Source organism: Numida meleagris, chromosome 9 (genome assembly GCF_002078875.1).
Source record: "Numida meleagris isolate 19003 breed g44 Domestic line chromosome 9, NumMel1.0, whole genome shotgun sequence".
Lineage (NCBI taxonomy): Eukaryota > Metazoa > Chordata > Aves > Galliformes > Numididae > Numida > Numida meleagris.
Genome location: NC_034417.1, coordinates 6,504,757 through 6,522,387, shown reverse-complemented (window position 1 = coordinate 6,522,387; position 17,631 = coordinate 6,504,757). Strand labels below are relative to the sequence as shown.

The following is a 17,631-nucleotide window of genomic DNA, read 5'->3' as shown; positions in this document are numbered from 1 at the left end:
AGACTAGAGATGCTCCTAAGCAATTCCTACACAGATATTCTTAGTCTGCTCTTCTAAAGTGATTTGCTTCTGCTGCACAGCATATCTTGGTAATACAGCGTAACTGCAGCCAGCCCCTCTCTCCTTACAAAAGCACCTGATGTCAGGCTTTCTGAGGGTTCAGTGAACAAACTGAACTGCAGGAATCTGGAAGTCCCTTTCTTTATAGGGGTATCCAAGCAGCTCCAGTTATTGCCTGGCTGGGTAATCTCATTGGTGATTAGGCTACTTTACTCTTCGACCTATCCTTCGTGGGGAACAGTATTTCTTTCAGTACCAGGCTGTGAATTATTCCCCAAGGTGCAGCACAGCTTCTCCAGTTACAAGAATTAAGGCAGCAAAAAACTTACATTTTTCACTCCACAACCAAATGCAAATTGCATGTGGTTTTGGTTACACTGAGCTTTTAGTTACTGTCTTGAACTATACCGTATTCACTTTAAGATGCTCCATCAAGCTGAGAAAATGTTGTGCTTAACCTCATATGTGGTTTCTATTAAATGAAAAACAAGCAAAAACCAAAAAACACCACTTACAGTGATGCAGTTTTAATACAACTAAGTTACACTTGCAGCACAGGCAAGGAGGAATGTGCATTAGGCTAGGGGTTTATGTTTACCTGTTATTAGTAAGCTCCTGCCCATGCCTTGCATTTGTCTTGGTATGTCACATGGTAAATGCCCAACCTGCAAAGTTTCACTGTAACTTAAATTGAAATCAATATTCATAAAAATACACAATCCACCTATAAAGTTATCAACAAATTTTTGAATAGGAAGAGACTTGCTTTCTATGAAGTGCATACTGAGTAATGTAGTTTTTATACAGCGTGTTTGGAATTAACCACTGGGACTGGTCCCCCCATCCCATCCCAGTGCAGCAGACCCCTAAAGTGGGAGAGCACCAACCCTTTCATCCTGTGGTGAGCCAAGAAGCCAGAGCATACACACATAGCCCAGCCTCTGACAAAGCTTCAGCCTTCTGTAGCTGGGGCTGCTCCCGAGGCCTCCCTTGAAAAAGAGCTATCTGGGGAGGTTTTCATTTTCCAGTATGTCTCCTGGTTCAGTACATTTCCTCTTGGGGCTCCTGTAGGTTACTGTGGTAGAGCACAGCTGGACATCAATCAGCACGGAAGTTAAGAAGCCACACTGGATCAGATAGATGTTTTATGAGACTTTTCAGTGAGTCTGCCTGAAATTCACCTATCCAACTGCCTCTCTGCTTTTAATCATGCTTTGCTCCATATTTTCCCCTTGGGACTTGGCTGCATTGCTCTCCAGCAGAATGGGATTTATTCTCGCTTATGCCATTGAGTATATCTGAATTGTAACATTTCCAAAAGGAGAAGCCAAATGGGCCATGTGGCTTCTTTTACTAGCTACTGCTGACCTAACCTAGTTTGTGTTTCATTTTCACTCTGAAGAGCATCTGACTAAACAGTTTCCCAGGAAGGAGCTGCACTGGACCAGTGTCTTCTGAGTCCAGAGCAGCGTACATATCCCTGCTGAAACAAAACAAAGGCTTCCATTTAGCACGTAAAGACAAGTAAGCAGCATATGTGCAGACCTATCCCATCTATTGCTTCTCTAATAGTCAGTTAAGTGAATGTGACTGTGTGATCAAATTAAGACATCATCCTGAGCTGTTACTGCTATGCTCAGTGGAAAACAGAATGAATGTTCTCACACTTTTCAGTGTGCACGGCCTCACCCAAAGTAAACAGGTACACAAAACGCTGCTAGCAGTGAGGAGGTTTCCCTTCTTATCCCAAAGCCCATTCTCCAGGTGGAGGCAGGGCCTTTTGCACAACTCCCACTGAAGCAAACGTCTGTGTGCACAGAGGCTGCAATGCATCAGCACACGCATGAACTGAGGGCATGACACCCCCCTGCAAGCAGTCCAACTAATGCAAAGAAAGGCTATTTATCTTTTGCTCATCAAAATCTTGTTTGTCTTGTTTTCATATTCTGACCGCTTCATTATGTGAGTTATCATTTCTGCTTTGTTGGGGAGTTTAGTGTTGCCTGAAAAATTTTTAAGTCTGACATTTCATGGATTTGCTCAGTCCAGAAGATTAGAAGTTAAGCAACCGTTCCACATCTTTCTTTGTGGACCTAGATTCCAGTGCACATTCATTACAGTACTGTACAGTAATATATATCCATTCTTCCAAACGTGCATTAGTATACTCATTATATGTTATTACATGAAAGAGGATGTAGCTATGTAGCTTTTCACTGTTTAGTCCTTGTATTTGCATTTTATACAAAATTACTACTTAGAAATTTTACACAAAGAAGTTATATTCTTTGTTTTGCTGGTTTTTTGGGGGGATGAAACAGAGACTTTTTCTTTGTATAGAATGAAATTGCTTACAGCAAGTTTTGTTTAAGGTGTAAAATAACTTAGCAGTAGTCTCTAACAGCTACTTTGAGATTAGCATTGGCTTTCCAGGAGTACAGAATTTTATATAATTACCTATTAGGCAAAGAAGTTTGTCAAAGGTAGACAAAATAAGTTATTAAAACATATTTATAATTGCTATTGTAATATGTCACTCAACCAATTTTTATATATTATACATATATTATTTATATTTTTTATATAATAGGTGTTAGCCATGGTAGTACTCTGAAAACTGGTTCTTATGGCATAGAGTTCCATACATTAGGCTCTCTAGCAGCAATACTATGGTAGAGCCACTAAAGAATAGAAGTCGCTCATGAATCTAATGTCACAGACTTTAATCCTGCACTTCCAGACCAAAATTGCTCACTTTACTGGAATAAGAGGCTTCTTTTCCACATCATCACAAACTCAAGAGTCCTTTCTGCTTCTGTCAATGTATCGGTTGCATATATTTTGAAGAAATTAGATTTTATGTACAAACTCTTCCTCTCATTTGCAACTGTATTAAATCAGTATTGCAAACAGAAGTCTTAAGTGGTAACAAAGACCCTCAGCTTGTCTCAATGTAAGCACTTGTAAAGCTCTTGTACAGTACTCGTATTTCTATAATTTTACTATTATCAAATAACTTTCCTTTCCTACTTAAATTTCCCTGAAGTCATTCTTTAATTCAGCTAAATAGAAACATGAAGGATCTGAAAGTAGGGTTACCCAACCGTTCTTTTACCCTAAAATGCTCATTTCAGCAAACAATTCTAAAAAGTCACAGGAAATCTTTTGTTTTCAATACAAACTGAAGTGCAAAAATTGTGGTTGTTTTTTCTAGTATATGACATTTTAGACTTTAAGGTGACAAAGATGTTCTGCATTACATAAAAGTTTTAGATGAGAATTATCTTCATCTTTGCAACATCAGCCCCAGCACATAAGTCAGCTGGTGTTCAACCAAGAGGTTCCAGTAAGCTGTACTTAATTTTCCAAGACCTTTTTCTGTACATGCATTTTGTCCCAGAAGCGTGCATCTATAGAAGTAGGCACTCTCCCTTAGCCTCACAGAAGACTTGCATCCCTTTGACGATTCAGTTGAGAGTGCAAAACATGTGTTTAGGTTTCACTGACACAAATTTACAGGCTGTTCTTTCACAACTTTGGCCAAATTAAACGAATAGTGATTAAAGTAGTAACTGTCATAAACAGATGAATAGCAGAAGAAGGGACAATAAATGCTGTTCATGCCATTAAGTGCGCTTATACATTTGTGATCTCAACGCTTCAGATCAATGAACCACTCTGGCTAAAAATGGATTCTACTAAGCTCTCCAGTCCATGGTCTGGTTTAAAGGCAAAACTTGACTCAGCTCCTTCTAATCCATCCTAAAAAGTTTTCTGATCAGCCCAGCACCAGCTCAAATATAGTTTGTTTGTCTTCCTCAACAGAAAAGAGCTTAGAAAGAAAACATACCGAATCTCTAATTACTTGTAAACATGTCCCTCCAGCTTGAGGGCACAGCAAAGCTCCAGCTACCCTGTTTTGGCTACACCCAAAGGAAAGAATCAAATGAATGATATATGTACCCTTACATTCTTAAGAGATGATTGAAAAATTCCTTTCTCAGAAACAGCAGCGTATGCTCCAGCCATTCACCAAGAGCCATTACAGAGACTAAATGCATTTAGTCTTAATTTAGAGAGATTTTAATTGTGTGAGCTGGTGTCGGAAGAAAAGCAGAATAGCACATCTCAGCTCAAGAATAAAAGAGTAACCTGGGAGGGCAGCAGCACCTGAATGTACTCTATCTTAAGAAGCTACTACTTCCCTTGCCCAGTCTTTTCTTTTGGGCCCCTTTGTAAGCGGCCGTGTGTCACTCCTGGAAGTCTGTGTCTAAATATGAAATATTTCATTTCCTTTCTCTCTTGAATTTCTAAAACTTAGTAAGAAAATAAAACCAATCTTCTCTGAAGAAATTGACTCAAGCCAGTTACCCCGTATAATTTAAGAAAAGCATTTTAGCATTTCAGAATGAAGAGTGCAATATTAATCATAATAAAATATGAGAGAATGCAGACCTCTGCATTCTAAGTGATTTTAAGCTTTTATTTGTCTCTTATTGCATGTGAAAAAGCAGCAATAAAACTTTAAAAGCATCAGTTTATGTAACACAGCATAGTCTGTGCTCTATTTTCACAGTATTTTTTCCCTAAGAGCAATTTAAACCAAATCTTTGTTTTAAAAGCTTTATATACACATTTCATCCAAAGCCTTATTAAATTTACATCCATGTCTCCATGAAGTAATGTTTTCTATCGTTAAAAAAAAAGTTTCAAAATGGCAATCATTTTAAGGCCTGTGTCTATGCTATTTAATTAACTAAATGGTAAGATTTTTTACAAACCTTTACTTAATTAGATAGTAAGTCTCAAAAAATAAAGGGAAATCCATTTGAACCCAAGAGGATATTTGTTGTGTCCCAGGAGACCATCAGGAGAACGGATAGTGTTTTTTTATTACTCCAAACTGATTAAATTGTAATTTACAGAAATCTCCGTGTTCCCACCAAAATATGTAATTAATGATAAAATAAGAGCCATATACTTTCAAAGTATTTTAAAATTACTTGACTAGAAAGCTGTATTTTATCTCACCTTAAATGTTTTAAGTACTATCTGATTTATCAGATGATGACAAATATTACACAAGAAATTAGATGAAGATCACTCTTTCCTGGCAGAACAGGAGCTTCCACTGACTTGGATTCCTACAGAGCTCATGCCCTGAATTTCAGTAGATCTACTGTGTCTCTGCTTTTGTTACCGTTGGCATTTTTATCCCTACTGAAAGAATGCTGGGGAGCCCAGTCTGAATCGAGGCCCGATATGATGCACAGAGAAAACATGATTCTGTACATAAAGATTTTCTAATCCATTATAAGTCACGTTATGAAATGCAAACAGATAAATTCCTAAGTGGAACTGATTTGTGAAGAGATTAGAAATGAAAATACGTTCTAGAATACACTCCAAATTAGAGACCTCTAGGAGAACATCATCAATTTAGTAATTACAATTTTAGCTGAAAATTTTATTTACTGCTTTTATATGCAACGCCCAAATTGATCAGGTATAGAAATATTAACAGATGCTGGGGAAAAAGCTGCATAAGGCTACAGAAAACCACAAACGATCCTTTAATGTTCTCATGGGCAGAGAGATCACTACCTGTGGCGAAGGACAAATGTAGCCACTTCTCTAATCCCCCTCCCGTGTCTCTGCTGCAAGGGCCTAGGCATGCAGTACTGTCTGGTTGCATGGAGAAGCCAGAGAGGTTTCCTTTAGAAATGAAATGCCAAGGCTAGCTTTCATGTCAAGTGTCCCCACAATATCGCTCTGCTTCCATAGGCTCAGAACAGGCAACCCTGGGATAGCGGAAGGATGCTCACAGCAAGCGCACAGCTTCAGCCCCACACTCTGCACAGCACCTGAGTGCCTGCCCCGTCCGCAGCACTGTGCAGGAGCACAGCACGTGTGGCAGGATCCAGACAGACGCCACACTTATCTAGTTTGGAAAAGGGGAGCAGCCAAGCTGCTGACTAGCAGGAAATGCCTGACTGGGGAACAGTGGGAGAACATAGGTGGGAGTGTGGCGTGGGAAAGGGCAGGGTTACTGCCTTCCCTGAAGAAAGGCATCCTTACAGAACACTGAAGTGGTGGAGGGATCCTTGGAGATTCTTCATAATCAGCTGTAGCTGTTAAAGTATGACTCTTTCTTGAAAACTGACCAAAACAGAAATTCTGAAACTGTTTTCTAATATTTCTCTATTGAAAGTGCGCAGCTTATAATTAAAATAAGCTATATATATATATATATTTAAATTTTAAATACTGACTCTGGATTCCCTGTATCACACTAAATTCTTGTATTCTAGTACAGCATCATCAGCTGTGGTGCCACCGAGGCCACACTCTGCCTGCGCAGACATCTGTGGTATCCCACTGAAGGAGTGTAACTCCCCCCAGCTTGGCAGCTGGTGAAGTACAGGATATAACACACACATCATTGTTCTCCATAGTGATAAAAAGCAGGAGTCTTGGCTGCCTCTTTACTGATACAGTAAGAGCATTTGGCTATGAATACACGCTACCGCTAGATCTGTTAAATAAGAAGGGATCTTTTTAATACAAGCATTGTGCTTTACGATCTTTAAGGCTTTACAAACAATGTAGAAAATTTAATTCCCTAAAATTATAGGTACATATGTTGCAGGAAATACTATTTACACTTAAAAATGTTATTACTCACATTTGCAAAAATCCTGCAAATGGCACAGATGGAGGCATAGCGATATCTTCACTCTGATGAGCGGGATAAAGTTCTCCAAGCTGCCAGAGAATAACAGGACATTATACTCACAAGAGGCCAGTTGTTCTCCTTTCCTAACATTAGCCTCCTTACCCAAGACAAAGATCTAATGTCCATGAAGCAACTTTTTTTTTGGCAGAGTGTGCAGACAGCTAATTCACACCCAGACATGTTTTTTATGACAGTAATCTCATTGCCTTGTGAAAACAAAAAAATCAGAACTGAAACTACTTCAATAAATTTAAGATCAAGAGATAGACAACTGGGAAGATGAAAACCTGGTAACATAAGACAAGGTAAAACAAAGAAATCGGGCTGCACCCTACTCTAAATTAAACTCCCTTTGAATCTATGTGCTTCAGTCAATGGATTTGTGTGGTGCACTGATGGCTGAGCTTGGAGTAGAATCTCAGAATATTTACTGGTAACTTGATGATCTAGTTGGTCTTAATTCAGCCAAGCAGAGATTCACAGGGTATTAAATTGCTGCTCATGTAATTACATGATTAGGTGATAGTTTCAAGTTATGTCAGCCTAGTTGCAGGGGGTATGATTTTTTTTTCTCTCCTCCTTATAATGACGGCATATAAAGTATTGCTGCTACTTGGTTCAGATTTGCAGGTTCAGTTCCCAGTTTTCTCATCCCCAAATGGGCACATGCTGACTGTGCCTGCAATAGTGCTCATTCGTCATACATGAGCAGGCAGTCATTTACCAACACATACTGAGCATGAAACCAGTGCAGCTGTGTTCAAGCTGGCTTGTATGCCTTCTTGTTTGCAGATTCCGTTTTCTGAGACTGGTTAGCACAAAAATAGAGCATGTGCAGTTACATATTTCCCTATGAAGTGCAGAGCAGTATTTGTTACACAAGAAGACTACACAGCTGTTTCTGCACGATTCTCCTCAGTTGTGGTAATCAGGGAAGGGAAACAGCAGCCATCCTGTTATTTCCTTCCCTCTTCACGTGCATTTGTAGTTCATATACATAGATATGTTTACTGTCCCTTATCCGTTTCTATACCCATCTTCCCTACTCCTCTTTTTTCATAACCAAAATGGCAAGAGATAATATTTTTATAAGAATGGCCTTCTTTTCTTCTGAATTGGCTAAATTTTGTCCGTGCCACTTTACTGCACAAGTGCATACTTCTAGATCTAACTAGGAGCCTAAGGGCAAACTGTGCCCCAGCTCAGAGAGGGCCCTATGCCAGCCTACTGACCCTCCTCCACACTCGGCCGTACCTTTCACTAAATCCTGCCTGGTGCGATTTCTGGAATACTCCCTTTGAGAAGTCTGGAAAATGAAAGTTAGAGCATGCTAATTCCACTTCCTCTCCCCTTGTACGCTAATCTTAAACTTTCTAAATCTCAACATATCCATTATTTCCATAATTGTTCAACATATATTTATATGATGTGTAGAATTGTTTCATATGAAGTTTTAAAGAACATGCAATTTCAACTATGAACTGAAATGTTTTTTACTTTGTTTTTATATCTGTATATGCATTTGTGCTTAACATTTCAATTGTGAAGTATGCAATACTAATAGAAATGAGAGAATGCATAACGTAGTCATGTGTAATCCACCACACAGCAGTTGACTGCAGCTTAGAATGTCTTGTAACTTTCAATTATGCAGTCCAATAAACTACTATCTAATACCACCCTACTCTCACATATCCTGACAGCTGTAATACTTTGGCACCACTCAGTGCTTTGTTTGCTTGCATGATTATAACCTCAAGGCACAAACTGCACCTGGGCACATGACACAATCTTGGGGCACTTTTATAACAAACTCGGTCTGCATTGCAAAGCTGGTTAAGAGAGTAATTTTACTGAGAGCTTTTTCTATCACATTTTGTAATTCGTTAAAACCCCTGGGGAAATAATGGAAACAAAAGTATGAGTTTTCCTGTTTAAATTGCATCTATTTTAGCAGGACTTGCTTGTTAAACCTCAATCACTAAATCTTTTTGGTACAGTCATGAGAGATTTTTCCCATTCCATTATTTCCCAATACAAGTTTTGGAATGGAACTGCCTTGTGACTGAAAGCAAGACTTTCTCCAAGAACTAAATTTTAGGTGCTCATGTATCCCCTTGCAAAACAGTCATAGGTGACATGCAGTAATGGCAAAACACTAAAGTGAAGCAAGATTAACCAAGCAACTGCATTGGTTAAGATGCAATACTTTTATAGCAAGAAAAATATCAGGTTACCATGCACCACAAAAGGAGGAATGTAAGTATCAAATTAAACACTGAAGTAATTAAGGTTGCTTAAGATAAATCTAGCCACATCCCAGAAATGTTATTAGTTTGGTTATGCATGCACAGAAGAAAATATTTCAGACTACACATATTATGTGGTATCTTCCACTGACTGTTGGGTATTTATTCAGCAAATTACATAGCCATATATAGATAAAGGAGATTTTTCAAAGAGACAAATTCATTTCTGACAAACACGGACCAGCTACTCAATCTTAAAATAAAGGCCTTTTGTACCTTCACAAATCTTTCCTACTGACTTCAACAGGACTTAAACACACGCTTAAAGCTAAGCATAGTCGTTAAAGAAAATTGAATAAAGATTATTTTAGGCATACATTTAAACATTTTGCTGAACTTCATTCTGAGAAGAACCAGTGTGAAATGTAAATTAGTTTAAATCTGTTGAGAACACTCCAGTGTGGGCTATTCGGGTATCCCCACTTGAGCTAATTGTTCAAGCAGCAGAGCCAGTAAAATACCCTGAAGCTTCTTCACCGCCATGCATGCTAAAACAGCATCAAGTTTGCCAGAGCCAGACCTTCGTCTGTGCTTCACAACCACAGCTCCTCTCCTTTTCCCTAGAACATATCCTGCACTCAGCATTTGCAGCATTTACAACGCAGTAAGGTGAAGAATTATACCTCAAGACTATAAGTAACCTCTTACTTTTAGGTCTGTGTGAACCATGATGCTACAAATACTATTTGCCTGATTTCATAGGTGTTTGCCCTAACATGTCTTTTCTTTCCCTCGGTCCATAATAGCTCTTAGTTTTTCATTTTTCTTGCCCTAAATCTTGAGTCTTCTTATAGAATCACCGAGGTTGGAAAAGACCTCCATGATCATCTAGTCCAGCTGTCCACCTACCACCAATATTTCTCCACTAAACCATGTCCCTTAGTACAACATCTAAATGTTTCTTGAATGGCTCAGTCATATTACTTGTCCCAGGTTTCTTCTGAATTTCTGTTTGTTTTAAATAAATGACCGTAAGTTCTAGCAGTTCATTATTTTGACAGAGCAATATTTGACATCAAAGCAGTATAACAGTAACACACTCTAAACTCCAGAGAGCTGTCTCATTCCAGAGTTTCAGTATTAAACATTAAAAGTTTTTGAACTATTTTTCTTGACTTTTATAGTAACTTTTTCATAGCTTACAACTACAATCTGAAATTGGAAACATACCACAGAAACAATTCCCTCTTCCATTCAGAGACTTGTAGTAGAGGCTGAGAAATCTTGTTTAGGCTCCAAATTCAGAGTTGTGTAACACCATTATAGTTGAAATGTGTTTTCTGGAGAGAGAGAGGCTCTTATTAGCAGACATTCTTCCTGTTCACAAAGCAGAAGAAAATAAAGAGCAAATATTAGTTGTAGCAAAGACAATGTGCGCACCTGTCAGTAATCCCAAATTCTAGGATTTTTTCCAATACTTAAAACATTTTCATCTATACCTGGACATCAGCAAACTAACCAGTAACGTTTGACAGACATGCCTAAGATTTCACATTTCTCTTTTAAAATGCAGGCACTTGGATGTGGGTGTGTGGGGCAGGCCGTCCTCAGCCGAGGAGCCCACGGTGGGCCCATGACAATATCGGTTGGTTTTGCCATGGCAGTCACCATAGCAGTGTATGTGTCTGGTGGGGTTTCTGGTAAGTAGCCTTTGTCCTCTGATACAGCATTTATTGCCACAATTTTAAGGTTACCTTGTTAAATTATTTGCATTTCATGGTATAAACAATGATGTATCCAGTAGTAACAACCACTACTACAGCAAAATCTGCAGAATTTCACTAGTAATTATTTTATATTGTTTCCTTCCATTTTGCTGTTTGATTAACATTTAAAACAAATTCTGATCTGTACTACAATGTGTAATGCTTGGTAAACCTCTGGCCTTTACAATAAGTGGTGTGTACAAACCAGAAATCTGCTTGGTGTTGCTTTGAGAATTCTGTCAATAGAATTAATCCCGGACAGCACAGGTATTGTATTTAAGGAAATAACCAGGAAAAGATTTCAGAATCCAGCAGCCACCAGCTAAGATGGCTGCCAGCTGGGTAGAAGGTGGAATGACCCACTAAAGAGTATAAGCAGCAGGGTTCACTTCAGAAAGAGCAATTCATCTTTACATGTCCTATGACAAGCAGTAGGAAGCCTTCTCCTTGCCCCAAATTTTAAAAGAAACTTACTTAGTTTGCTCTCAGGAAAAAACAACAACAATAAACTACCAACATACACAACAGATTACAGAAAGCAAAAACAGCAAAATGATTCAGTACTTGAGATACATACTGTGATACCCTAGCAGTATACTGTCATTGTCTCTTTGTTTCTGCTTGAACATTTGTAATCTAATATAAATTGGTTAGGAATCTTTTTTTTTTTTTCCTGTAGGTGGGCTAACTCACTTGTGTCTGTGTATGCCACATTTGATGGTGATAGGTAATCTCTAGATAGTGAGTGATAGAGCTAGTGATCTCTGCTATTGAGTCTGGCCAAATTTATATCAGGGACATTAGCATAAGTGCTTTAACACTTTAATCCTCCCTGTAAAACAGAAACTGGTGGGTTGTAATAATACACAGTTTTCTGTATTACAGTATGCAATACTCTATGCTATATGTGGAGTTTATAATTATCCTCTATAGCAAATGAATCCCTTGCACTGCAGTTCTTATGAAGGAATTTCTTAATAATCTTGAAGAGGGCAGATATCTCTAGGCATATGTAGATCATTATAAATAGCTACAACCAAAATTACTATGGCAATTTCTCTTCTTTTTACAAAAATTACAATTTTTTTCTACGACAGCACGCTTGAGGAGGTTTCAAAGTTCATATTAGAAAGTGCTTGAGCTAGTGCAAAACACGTAGCCTTGTTACTGTCACTGAAACTTAAGAAGAACAATGCATTGATACCATGCAAAGTTAATTCAGCTGTCTGCTCCTATTATTAAGCTGCAGCTCTTGGTTTATATGTAGGCAGGTAAAATCTTCTAATGTAGAATTATGACAATAACCTGTAAGGACACTACCTTTTCCTTATATTTGCATCACTAAGGGTATTCATCTCTATTATACAGAAGATTAGAGTTCAATTCCAGCAGGTCAGAGTGGCTGCAGAGGTTGCAGTATCGTGCTTCCTGAGGTTTTTCCCATGACAAAGCATTCTGCATGCAGTACGTTTTCTCTGTGAAAGAACAGGAACAGATACTTCGATAGGCTGTGACAACCCAACATCTGATTACTGGCAGACATTTTAGAATATCAGTTCCCATGAATTCTTGTTAGCAAATTTTATGTATTTTCAGCCATGAAGCCTTGTGTTTAAGTATTGCTAAAATATTTTGCATCAACTTTTCATGAAATTCTAACTGCACAGGAACAAAAGATGATATAATGCCTGCACATTTGGTGAATTTGAGCTCTTTTAGGTGAATTCCCCTTCCTTCTCTTTCTCTGTCTCATTTTCCTCAATGCCTAGTTAATTTCCCACCATTTTTACAAACTTAACATTTCAGACAAACTCATGATTGTGATCACTGTAACTGGAAAAGGTTGGGAATCATTTCCAAAGGAGATGATTTTCATTTATTATTTTTTTTTTAATCAGGAAAGTGTCAGTGACACAGGAACCAAGAATCTTTTAACTCCCCTATGTCAACATGAGAGCCTTCAGCTAGACTTTCCCTTTCCAAATTTAATGTATATCAGACATTTCTAATATTAATATGACTTGTCCGTACCATCATAATCACCCTGTATTATATGCAGGTAGAGAATGGTATCAAGTGGTGAAAGAAGGGAAAATGATGCATTCTAGCCAGAGTAAAGAACAAAAGACAAGACAACAATTTATCAAAATTCACATGAAGGGCTGTTAAATAAGGTGCCATCCGTCTATTTGCTCTGCACTGAAGAATTTGAAGCACAGGGAGGAATTCAAAATTAATTCAAGACTGATGCTACTAGGTCAGAGTTTTGGAAATGATACAAAGAAGGTTTTATCCTGCTTGTTATCTGTGTTTGTCAGTTCTTCATGTATCAAAGGTGCCTGGATTTCATAAGATGACGACTCAGTGACCTGAAGTGCAAGCAAACACAGAAACTGTACATAGAGGCCCTTTTTCCATCACTATCCCATGACAGACAAAGGTCACCCTCTTTTAGTTATTTTATTAAAGAGAAAGGCCTTTTTTTTTTTTGTGGTAACAGTATGGGCTGAAATGTGACTTTGCCTTGAAGTTAAGCACTGAATCTGCTATGTCCTCACAGTACTTGGGTTTTTACTTTATTTTTCATGTGGAATACATCCATGTATTTATTCTGTAAGAAAGCTGCATTTCATAAGTATCAATGACATATTTGTGAAAAATGATGTTCTCCGAAGGCATGTAACGCTTTTTTTCCATGTTGATAAAAATACCGAGGGAAGTGACTAGCATGTGGTATAATAATAAATACATTCTAGAAATCAAAACTGTCACAAAGAGTCTCAATGTTGCTGAAGTCTCTTGTACATGTGAGTTCAGGCGTAGCTACTCCTAAAAATGAAGGAAGGAAATTCCACAGGAATTTGGTACAGCTTCTTTATCAGTTCCCTTATTGTGGACTTTCCTGCAAGGTATAAAACGTTGATGAAAATTTGAAATGAAGGACTACATGCTGCTGTCCCCTGACTCACCTAAGCACAGTAAACCAGCAGCCAGTCTGAAGCCAGGCAGCCCTAACAGTATGTTCATGAGCTTCTAGGTAACTCCAAGTTGAAGAGATGGACATAAACGTGACTTAAATCCATTTCCCTTGAGTGTAGTGAAGGTCTAGCTCAAAATCCAGGATATGACTGATTCAGTGATAGTCCTTCATCTCAATACATGCTTGCTAAATTGAATGAATGTTTTGTTGCCCCAGCCCTCCTTTAAAAATGAATAAAAAGACCTTGAGGAGCAAGAATACCTGCAGAATAGCAGACCCTCCCATCACAACCAAAAGGGCAGATTCAGGCTTTTTCTAGAAAAGTTATCTGTGGATTCACAGATCACATACAGCAGGACAGCATTCTGATACACGGTGCGGTCTGTGAACACCATTAGGGAAGCTCTTGGTGGAGCGTGGTGGACACTGGCTCACTCCCCTCCCCCATAGTTTCATCCAATTTGTTTCAGTTTAATTGCAATCCGCATTTAGTTGCAAAATAACCTCTGGGAAACTATATACGTAGTCCCATGCTCAAAAGCGCCCATAATTTTTGCAAATCCTTCACGTATTCCCATGTATCTGAGTCATTCATAAGGCTTATTTTGTGATTTATTTTTCAGGTGGTCACATAAACCCTGCCGTTTCATTAGCCATGTGTGTGACTGGAAGATTAAAATGGACCAAATTACCAATTTACATATTAGCACAACTCCTGGGAGCATTTGTTGGAGCAGCGGCTGTCTTTGGGATTTATCATGGTGAGTACACCTTATATGTGGTCACGGGACAAACAAGAGGTCAGGCAGTCTCCAAGGCCCCAGTTTTTCAATAAACGCCGAGCAGGCTGAGGACTCGTAACACACAACTAATGGCAGCACTGAAGCTGCGGCCATAAAGAAGAAAGGAAGAAGCGCAGGGAGTTTGAAGGAAGAAAAGGGCTCAAATGTTCCAGATATCCTACAGCTTTTCTGAAACACTAACGCTCCAGGAAATGTTCTGAAATTTAGAAAAATTATTCATGGGAAATCAGATACTCTGAGATCATGTCTTTCTCAATAAGGATTTTAAATTACTTAATAGTCAGGATATAAGGCTATTCATCTTACAAGCAAATTAGAAACATTAAAGACCTGATCCAAATGCCTGTAGGCAAGTATCACCAGTGTCATTCATCGAGGTCATAGGATATGAGATCAAGTCACTCCTGACCAAATTGCAGACCACCCTAGGCAGAACTCTCCAAGGTAAAGTGACAAAGGAGTGATATTAGGGGGATGGGATTACCCCTGTCCTTGAGGCATGTTTCTATTTTACAGTGTGCCATCTTGGTACATCTCTGAGCTTATATACACAGGTGTCCCTGTCTTGATAAATCCACTCAGATCAATTCCTTCAAACAGCTACTCCAAAATTCCACTTCTGCTGTCCCAGTCTCACTTCTTCAAAGCCTTTCCTATCTGCATTTTGCCTCCAGAGTGCTAGGCATAGGCCCACGAAAATTAAAAAAATAAAAAATTAAAGGAAATGCCTACTGTAAATCATTTAGGTGTTCGCTACCAGTCGTAATCAGGAGCAGGAAAAAAACTTCAGAAATGGTAGTGACTATTTTGGGCTTGGTGGGATTTTTTATTTGTGCGTTCTGTTTTGTTTGGTTGTCTTTAAGGTTAGTGTTAAGAGTTTGCGAACTTCAGGGCTTGCTAGAAAATTATTCTGAAGCAGAAGTCATACTATTTAAAATACACTTTTTTTACACGTATACTAACAAATACATGTGGATTTACAATATACATAAATCCATATATATTAAAAAAATACACAAACTTAAATATACTAAGAACTCAAGTTTTGTGCTTAGCCTCTCTTCCTGTCTTGAACAACAAGCATTGGAGTTGCATGTTAAGCCCATGTGGATTGAAAACTTCAAACTCCTTTAGAAGAGGAAGGCCCTCAGGAGAGCTCATTCCCAAAACAAGTCATTGCACAATGGTCAAACAGATCAATGACAATTCCTGGTGGCTGGGTATTGAGAAATTTTACAAAAGTACAGTCAAGAGGCTATACATTTCTCAGGGTATTGTGCCAAATATAGCAGCCCTTACAGAATAATGCAAATCAGAAAATGCTCCTTTGCACTGATTTCAGAGCAATGTGCGGGGGGGGGGGGGGAGTCCCATTTGAAAGCTGTGACACATAAAACAAGTACTTCAGTGCATAGGAGAGAAGGGACAGGAGAGTGTGAATTAGCACATCACTTCAAATCCATTAACCATACTCCCAGATAAAATAACTTTCAGTTGAGAATATGAAGTACACATGCTTATCATATATACTGTAGTCCTAGAAAACTTATGGATAAGTGCAACCAGTCATGGCTGTTTTCTGTAGATGCCTTTATGGAGTATAGCAATGGAACACTTGAAGTCACAGGACCGTATGCAACAGCACATATCTTTGCAACATACCCAGCGCCATATCTATCCCTCATAAATGGATTTGCAGATCAGGTAAGTGCACATGTCTTGATTCTACAAATTAAATGTACTGAAAACTCTAAAATCAGACATAAAAAGAATACATAGATCTTTAACAGGCATGATGATTCTCATCGTTTTAGTTATACATCACTGCGTACAACAGCAATGAGAATGCAATGTTGTTTGCGGGGGTTACATTTTAGTCATATTTTACAAGCACGATAATTTCAAGTTGTTCTTTCCACATACATCATATTAACTGTTGTACCCTACATGTCTTTAATGGGATACACGTAAGAGGCATTCCCCAGCATAAATCAGTGTTTCTCCATAAACTTCAGCTGCACTGTGTCCATTTGCATCAAAATCCAGTTCATTAAGCATTAAGAAATGCTTGAACAGCCAGTCTAACACCTTGAGCAACTGAGATTTCTGCTACCATAAGCCTCTTCTGCAACCTTCTCTTTGCAAGTAGATTTATTTGTTATTTTTCAAAGGACTCAGAGAATATAAAAAATTCTCCACTCCACTTCCAATCTGTATCCTTTAATCCTACTTAGCCAAAAGTGAAAAATGAAGCTTCATATCTCCTAACTACTCCTATCAATTTACCTGCCTTCTTCAGGCACACATAAAACAAATACTGTGCAAGTAAGTTAAGTAAAACTAGGGATTGCTGGAACACAGGAATTCCTTATGTAAAGGGCACAATGATTGTGAAACCTGGCTTAAACTACATATATATATGCACACACACATATATATAAAAACCAACACACACAGAAAAACATCATTTGGAAATTTTGTGACAACTTCTGAACTTCTAGAAAAATCTGTTGATTGATCTTTCTTTTCTTAACATTGAATATTCTAAAAGAAAATCAAATGAGATGAAATAGAAACCAATTCAAGAAAACCCAAACTTGCAGCTTTTTTAAAATCAATGTAAAACCTGAATGCTTTGATTTTGCTGAAAGTTTTTTTGTTTTTTCCCTGAATTATTAGCAAAATCAGCATTTACAGAGCATTTAATTTAAGCAGAGCAGCACTTCCATGAGAAAAATCATCGTAAGAATTTTTTTCCTACCAGCTCAATTAGCATATGCAATACTGAGGTCACATTACATTTATACATACAGTTGTGCTCTTATACATTCAATCTTAATTCAGATATGTTTATAGCTGCTTAGTTTTGATGTTGTAGACTTCACTTCTTTCCTTATGTTATGCAATAAAAAAGCATGAACATTTAGTCTGATAAATTATCAGACCAAGCTACTATCACATAAAACACTTCGATATCAATTTGACTGTATTGGCATAGCAGAGCTGCAAAATTAAAAAAAATAAATAAATGGAACTG

At 38.1% G+C, this 17,631-nt stretch overlaps 1 protein-coding gene and 1 long non-coding RNA gene across 3 annotated transcripts in view; one reads left to right on the top strand and one right to left on the bottom strand.

Moving 5' to 3' along the window:
• The window catches only part of AQP9 (aquaporin 9), a 38,161-nt gene that overhangs the window by 12,502 nt on the left and 8,028 nt on the right, over positions 1 to 17,631 (top strand). For both annotated transcript variants that reach the window (XM_021407088.1, XM_021407089.1), the window contains 3 exons: positions 10,619 to 10,745; positions 14,415 to 14,552; positions 16,180 to 16,298. In XM_021407088.1, coding sequence (XP_021262763.1) covers positions 10,619 to 10,745; positions 14,415 to 14,552; positions 16,180 to 16,298 — 384 coding nt within the window. The remainder of the gene's footprint in view (positions 1 to 10,618; positions 10,746 to 14,414; positions 14,553 to 16,179; positions 16,299 to 17,631) is intronic.
• Positions 661 to 17,631, bottom strand: part of LOC110403629 — a 59,251-nt gene continuing 42,280 nt past the window's right edge. The window contains exons 3-5 of the long non-coding RNA XR_002441763.1: positions 10,276 to 10,422; positions 6,746 to 6,825; positions 661 to 725 (exon numbers count right to left, since the gene is read on the bottom strand). This is a non-coding gene — a long non-coding RNA (uncharacterized LOC110403629). The remainder of the gene's footprint in view (positions 726 to 6,745; positions 6,826 to 10,275; positions 10,423 to 17,631) is intronic.